General features: G+C 35.0%; 1 protein-coding gene across 1 annotated transcript; it reads left to right on the top strand.

The window, feature by feature from the left end:
- The first annotated feature begins 989 nt into the window (after positions 1 to 989).
- rbp2a (retinol binding protein 2a, cellular) lies at positions 990 to 4,882 on the top strand. Its single transcript, XM_016247536.1, has 4 exons — positions 990 to 1,154; positions 2,943 to 3,121; positions 4,316 to 4,417; positions 4,689 to 4,882. The coding sequence occupies exons 1-4, from the start codon at positions 1,082 to 1,084 to the stop codon at positions 4,740 to 4,742; spliced, it is 408 nt and encodes a 135-aa protein (XP_016103022.1). The 5' UTR covers positions 990 to 1,081; the 3' UTR covers positions 4,743 to 4,882.
- The last annotated feature ends 3,229 nt before the right edge of the window (positions 4,883 to 8,111 follow it).

Below are 8,111 nucleotides of genomic sequence, written 5' to 3'. Positions count from 1 at the left end.
TTTTACCGGAAATTTCCCAGATTTTTTTTTTTTTTTTTTTTACAGTGTACACTATCATTCAGAAATTCTGGATCTGGTTTTTGAAAGAAATCAATACCTTTATTCAGCAAGGATGCATTCAATCGATCCAAAGTGACAGTAAAGACTTCCACATTGTTATAAAAATTACATTTCAAATTATATTTCAGTATATTTCAAACAAAATGCTGTTCTTTTGAACTTTTGTTTCATCAAGGAATCCTGACTAAAATGTATAAAGGTTTCCACATATTAAGCTCTTTTTAACACTGATAAGAAATGTTTCTTGAGCAGTAATTATTACAATAATTTCTGAAGGATCATGTGACACTGAAGACGGAAGTAATGATGCTGAAAATTCAGCTTTGCATCACAGGAATAAATTACATTTGATAATATATTACAATAGAAAACAGTTATTTTAAACTGTAAAAATATTTCACAGTATTACTGTTTCTATTGTATTTTTGAACTATTTTTACTGTAATTTAATTTGTACTTTTTCTTGAATTTAAAAATAATGCAGCCTTGGTGAGCACGAGAGACTTGATATACTATATATATATATATATATAAAACATAAAGTAAAATGTATATATACAGATGGGTCCAAAAGTTAGGGTTAGGGTAGCAGAGACCAGAAGTGGAAAAAAGCATGTTTAATACAATATTTGAATTGCAGATAAAATTAATAGCATAGCTATTTAAGTTAGAGGTGAAATAACACAAAATAAAATAAAAAAATCAGAATGACACTTTTAGTGTTTGGTTTGTCTCCCTTTTGGTTCAGTTGTTACTGAACTTTAGATTTGGGAGTGTTCCAAAGAATGCTGCAATTGTTTTAAACTGTTTTATAACTGCAATATCTGCACAGCTTGTCTGTATCTTTCTCTCGGACCATATTACAAGCTGACACAAGTACATCCCGCTTCTAAAGCCCACCCCTTTTTCAATGAAGAAAAAGGGTCTTATCAAAAGAACTCTGTTCCTTACGGTTCATCTGATCACACGTGCCGCTCATTCTACTCTTCTCACACACATACACACAACATCCAGCTTCACAATGCCGGCTGATTTCAATGGAACGTGGGAGATGGTCAGCAATGACAACTTTGAGGATGTCATGAAGGCTTTGGGTATGTGATTTCTATTACTGAATCCTACACTCTAAAAAATGCTGGGTTAAAAAGGGACAAACCCAGCAGCTGGGTTGTTTTGACCCAGCGGTTGGGTTGTTTTGAACCCAACCACTGGGTCAAAACAACCCAATTGCTGGGTTTGTCCCTTTTTAACCCAGCATTTTTTAGAATGTATAGTTATCAGCAGGAGCATTCACACAGCAGAGATGCAGATTGGGTTCTTGTATCTTCATGTAAGTTATCTTGTTCTTAGTGGACAGAGTTCACTGTAACCCTGCATAAATGATAGTGCAATTGTTGCAAAATAATGGGTTAAAGAAGACGATGTAGTCCAAAGTAATAGTTTTTTTGTCATATTCTGTCAATATTCATTTTGCAACAGATTTGAATGCATGTACTCACTTCATAATAGAGACTTTATATGGGTTATTATAATTAACGACAACTAAAATCATAACAAAAATGCATTAGCTACTTGAAATAAACATTAACAATAATACAATTAAATAGAAAAACCGTAAACCTGAAAATAAAAAGTGTAAGACGTTTCATGCATCGTGCATGCACTGGGGTTGCATAAATTTCAGTCATGAAAAATATTAATTTTGCAACAGATTTAATTGCATGGGCTCATTGTGCTTAATAGTTACGGAGCCCCGTCGCACATGGCATGCAAGAAAAAAAATTGTAGGTTAAATCGTGTGCACCATTTACTAATTCGTTCCCTCGATTTGCTTAATCGTGCATACGATTTATAAATCGAGAGAACAAATTAGTAAATTCTGCACACGATTTATAAATCGAGGGAATGAAATAGTAATCGTGTGCACGATTTAGTACATCGAGGGAACTAAATAGTAAATCGAGGGAATGAAATAGTAATCGTGTGCACGATTTAGTACATCTAGGGAACTAAATAGTAAATCGAGGGAATGAAATAGTAATCGTGTGCACGATTTAGTACATCGAGGGAACTAAATAGTAAATCGAGGGAATGAAATAGTAATCGTGTGCACGATTTAGTACATCTAGGGAACTAAATAGTAAATCGAGGGAACGATTTAGTAAATCGTGCGCACAATTTATTTATTTATGTCATGTGCGGTGCTCCGTAAATAGTAATACAATTGGTGATCAGACCGTTATAGCAATTTGAGGAAAATAAATAAATAAATCTGAATTCCTTGTTAATTAATAAATTAATTTAAATGAAGAAAAAACTTTGAGTATCTTTACTTGTGCAAGAAATGAATCAATAAATGGGTTGCTTTTTCAGGATCAAAGTTCATGCAAGGTCATAGTATCTTATCAGTGGCTTTGATAAACGGTGGGAGACGAGCGAAGCTGAACACTTCGGCCACCTTTGTCCCAGCGTATGAATATGTGTGAGGTCGTTTCTGTCAGTCTGTTGCATCACAGATGAAATATGGCCCTGTTTCTTCAGCGTCCCCAGTGATTTCAAAACCTCCTTTCAGTACATTCCCAGTGGAAATTGATGTTGAAAAGGCATGAAATTAACATCAAAATTGATGTCCAACAACAAGTCAAATAAGTAAATCAAACTGGCGTGACATGACATTGTTTCAATGTAAATTGAATCAAACATATTGACCTACATACACATTAAACCCATTTCAGTGTGGGATTAACTTCTTATTTTCTCCCAATAACCACTGGAAGAAATTGCCGTCCAAACTGAATTCAAAATATTTGACGTCAAATTGATATCAAGGTGCCTGCTGAGATTCTTCTTGGATAATATATCATTCTATTCCTCCCCTACAGACATTGACTTTGCCACCCGTAAGATCGCAGTGCATCTCAAACAGACTAAGGTCATTGTGCAGAACGGAGACAAATTTGAGACCAAAACACTCAGCACCTTCAGAAACTACGAGGTCGATTTCACCATCGGGGAGGAGTTTGAGGAGCGCACAAAAGCCCTGGACAACAGAATTGTTAAGGTAGGTGTTCAAAATGCAACAAAGTCCAAACCAGGGTCGCATGACCCCTGTGCTGCTGTTGTTGTCTTATTAGAAAAATAGACTATAGTTGTACAGTCATGGATCAGAGGGTAATACCATGTTACTTTGCTATACACCATTTAAAAATATTTCAGATTTGCATATAAAATATACATCCATTTGGATTTTTAACATAAACTAATCAATTTGATGCATATGCATGAAGAAACAGGTACGAATTTGAGCAGGTTTATATATTTATAATCAATAAATCCAATTTATTTTAATCTCCTACATTTGAACGAATTGTTGCTTTTTCCGCAGCTATAGCCAAATTATAACCATGCTCATCCTTTTTAACTGAATAAATGTCATTGTTTTTACATTGAACAGATTTATGATGATTCTAAGCGATCTGAAACAATAAATGCATGCTTAATTAAATTCAATCAAATAGATGAAAGCAGTTAATAATAAACTATGCCATGATTTTTTTATTTTTTTGAATGCAGAAATCTTGCTGGTTTCACAAATTGCATTAAGTCTGTTTATATTAAATGTGCGTTATCCAAATGAGTGGACATTTCGAGTCACATAATAAATCTTAAATTTAGGCCTGTGTACTGTATATTTGAGTGCATTGTTGTGAATGATAAATACAGTATATTTGCTGCTTTAATGCACTTTGGCTACTTTATACGTTGTACGTGAGTGGGGGTGTCCCATATATGTGACCCTGGAGCACAAAAGCAGTCTTAAGCCACTGGGGTATATTTGTAGCAATAGCCAACAATACAATGTATGGGTCAAAATTATAGATTTTTCTTTTATGCCAAAAATCATTAGGATATTAAGTAAAGATCATGTTCCAGCAAGATATTTAGTAAATATATCAAAACTTAATTTTTGGATTAGTAATATGCATTGCTAAGAACTTCATTTGGACAACTTTAATGGCGATTTTCTCAATATTTTGCACCCTCAGATTCCAGATTTTCAAATAGTTGTATCTCGACCAAATATTGTCCGATCCTAACACACCAAACATCAATGAAAGCTTATTTATTCAGCTTTCAGATGATGTATACATCTCAATTTTAAAAAATTGACCCTTATGACTGGTTTTGTGGTCCAGGGTCACATATGAGAGTACTCATCTTTTACATTGACAAAATACTGAAATATTTGTTTCAGACCCTGGTGAGGTGGGATGGTGATAAACTGGTGTGTGTGCAAAAGGGAGAAAAGGAGAACCGCGGCTGGAGGCAATGGATTGAAGGAGACCTGCTTCACTTGGTAAAGAACTGCACCTGTACAATTGATTCATCAGCCAAAGAAGAAATCAATGTTTATGCTTATGGCGTACGATGGTACTTTATTATATACCAGGGTACTGAATTATTATCATATAATATAGCCATTCTACTGGCATACATGACACCCCAAGCTCATTATACATACCCAAATAAACATGGTGATACTTGGTCACGATTCCAATTGGGCACTTTTTAAGTGTATATTTTAGTGTATATGTCCAGTTATCATGCTAATCACTCTCTCTTTTTAGGACATCTACTGTCAGGATAAACTCTGCCATCAAGTCTTCAAGAAGAAAAACTAATGCTCAATAAATAACAGGATATTCACACCTGCTGTGTATATTTATTAAATCAATTTTAATAAACAGCTTCAACCAAATACACTCAGTTGGTGCTCCATGTGGGAGAATTTCAATGCGGCAAATAAAAGTTTCTGTTAATCTCACTGTTAATTAATAATTAATAATAACTCCCATTAAAAGGTGTAAAATGTGGTTTAATGATAGGTGTGTTTTATTGAGACCAGTATATCAAAGTTCATGATTCATATCATTTGAAATGATTTAGCCAGAAATGGGCGTGGATGCATTGTTTCGGACTATAAGCTTAACCTTTCTCATACCGGCAGAGGATAATATTTGACATGGAATATAAAAATAGATCTTTTTCAAAGAAATAGTGATGAGAAGTGGGGTAGAAATAGAGGAGCTTTAGTTTAGTAAAAGATTTATTGTTTTGCATTAAAAGTTATGCGGCTTATTCTGCAACGTAAAATACATCAGAAATATGCCCTTGTGAATTTAGATTTGTCGTGAAAAAGGCAGTTGCTAACATGTGACTAAATGGGACTTCAGAGGTTCAGCCTCATTGTGTTTAAGTCCCATTTTCAGGAAAAATTGTGTTGGCAATAGTGTAGTTTATAAAGTACAGTATACTTCTGCTGATTGGATTAAGGCTTCAAAAGTTATAAAAGTTGCAAAGGCTATCATGATGAACAAATATGTGTAAGAATCATAAATGTTTGTTGATCACAAAGCTTCATTTCTGCAATGATCCAAAAGCCGATCGGAAAAAAAAATAACTTTTTGGGATATTGTTGAGGGAACCGGGACGTTGCGTCCTTCCAGGTTAGCCTACAAAGATACGTCATCACTGCAGCACTAACACACTTGAACGAGCTAATTAAGGTCTTCGGGATCACTAAAAACTTCCAAACAAAACTACTGGAGGAAGTTGGAGCTAGACAACAGATCACTGGCCCTCCAGATGCAGGACCGGACACCCTTAGATTCTTATATTCTGAAACTTTTGACTCCTTGCTTCCCTCGACTGTCAAAAAGTGTTTTGTTCCAGCTTTTCAAATATGAATATGGGGAAGAGAGTTTTTACATGTTACAGTCTACTGTAAAAGGGTGTCATACCAATCTCTAATCTATGCAATGCAGAGATAAATATTAATTAAATAAAATAGATAGCGTGTGAAAACAACAGTGTAGGCCCACCACTGCTCATTGTGCAGGTGCAAGTGTTTTGTTCAATAATAAAACGTGACTTTCTCTGCTGACCAATAGGAACGCATTGATATCACCACTGCAATGACGCTTCCGTATCAACTCGCTGATAGAAGCTGAACGCTGGGGTAAGTTCAAGCTCAAACCGCTGTGAACCGTTTTGCTACGGTTTTGCAGGTTGAACGACATGTTTCCTGTGCAACGGGGTTTGAGATGCGTTTTCTCTTGTTTGGTGGGTGTGTCAAACATGTCAGCCCAATCAGCAGCAGCATGTATATAAACCACGAGGTATTAAAGAGACAGCGCGCACAATGTAATTAACATCACAAGAGCAAGTATATTGTTCGCACATGTTTATTTACATTAAAGGCAAAATAACTGAAATAATAAGAGCACATGTATAGATCTGGAACTTCTTTAAGTCTGTCTAAATATCATTCAGTACCGTCTTCTGGTCCATATCCTTTCCTTAGGAAGGTGTGCTAGACACTGATTAATGTAACATAAAAATACTATACATATTTTGCTATTGCATTGTGGAGTGACACTCTCATAAACTTTTCTATACTCCTCCGATTATATAATGGTAAGTATTACAATATCATAGCACAACAACAGTGATCAGCAATAATGATAAGCCGAATACTCACAATAAAAATAATAAGGTCATATAGATCATAATAACACAGTCTCGGAGGAAAGAAGTGGATTATTCTTCACCTGAAATGCGAGGCAAATGTTGGATCACAATAATTAGGAAGCACAGTTTGCATAAATCCCTTCATTTGATTGGGATGTTCTCTTTTATTCTGGAGGGCAAGGGCAGTGACTGTTACCTCGAGATTATTTTGCAGTATTAAACACGTATTTATACCGATTTCATCAGGCACCGGAAATTCTTCAAAAAGAACACAAAGAATGGCCTTCTCAGCCGCCATAGCTGCAACTCTTGCGTCATCAGAACAGTGTGTTTAACGCACCACCGTTCAGTGGTGCCAACTTAGCAATTTTGTTGCTAAATTTAGCAACTTTTCAGACTACCCTAGCAACTTTTTCTTCCAAAAGCACCTAACAACAAATTAAGCTATTTTTTAAAATTTATTTGGCAGCTTTTAGCAACATTTGATAAGTGACTCAAATAAAAAGGCACAATTTACCATTTAAATTACACAAAAAGATGAAACCAACGATGCCTAGCAGTACACACGTTACAGGAATTAATTTAGCTCCTATTTGCAATTGTTTAATTTAATAGTAATAATAATAATAATTGAATACGGTTATTTTTCATTTATGAGACACTTTGTTTGTAGCTTGTAACTGTGGTTGTTGATGAGTTAGTACACTGTAAGAAAAATATGCAGAAAAATGGAAGAGGTGCTACTTTCCAGGACATTATCCGCTATCCGTTGTAACCCGAAAACACAAAATACAATGCGTAATTAAAAATGCAGGTACAAAAACCTGTAGAAAAATTAATTCTGAAAATTCCTTCATATTAACACAGTAGATTGTGCATTATTTTTTACTTTTCTTAGAGTGCAGCATACTAACTAACTTATGGTGGCCGAGAAGTGCAGAACAAATCACAATTCTGAAAACAAAAGAACAAATTACAAACGCAAATGCAAGTCTAAAAAACTAAATAACAATTCAGAAAACATTATAACAAGTCAGAAAACACAACGACAAATCAGACAAACCGGAAGAGGTAGGTATAGTTTGAGACAGCGCCATTGGTTTGGGATTACTCACCGCTGACTGGACGAGACATCTGTCAATCAACGTATACAGAGAAGAACCAGCCGAAGAACAGCAGAGTCGTGGTAGAAAGTTCGGAGATTGTTTTAAAGTAGCTCAGTTTAAATGGATTGTATGAATTACCCTTACTATGGAATAAAAAAATACGGAGTGTATATTTACATTTAGTTAAAAGTGGCTGTAAATCATCTGCTTCAGTGGCGCAGATGGATAAGTTCAAGTTCAAGTCAAGTCTGCTTTATTGTCAATTCTTCCACATGTACAGCACATACACACAGAGAATTGAAATTGCGTTACTCTCAGACCCTTGGTGCATACAGATAACATAAATACAGATAGGTACAGATTAAATACAAAATACAAAATACAACTATACAAATAAGGTCAAATGTAAAAAAA

Source organism: Sinocyclocheilus grahami, unplaced genomic scaffold (genome assembly GCF_001515645.1).
Source record: "Sinocyclocheilus grahami isolate Dianchi unplaced genomic scaffold, SAMN03320097.WGS_v1.1 scaffold841.1, whole genome shotgun sequence".
Taxonomy (NCBI): domain Eukaryota; kingdom Metazoa; phylum Chordata; class Actinopteri; order Cypriniformes; family Cyprinidae; genus Sinocyclocheilus; species Sinocyclocheilus grahami.
Note: the sequence above shows the minus strand (reverse complement) of the source record. Positions and strands in the feature narration are given on the sequence as shown.

Coding starts and splice junctions, on each gene's coding strand:
- rbp2a (XM_016247536.1), top strand. CDS start 1,082: ATGCCGGCTGATTTCAATGGAACGTGGGAGATGGTCAGCAATGACAAC. Junction 1,155..2,942: donor GGATGTCATGAAGGCTTTGG/GTATGTGATTTC, acceptor CCTCCCCTACAG/ACATTGACTTTGCCACCCGT. Junction 4,418..4,688: donor AAGGAGACCTGCTTCACTTG/GTAAAGAACTGC, acceptor CTCTCTTTTTAG/GACATCTACTGTCAGGATAA.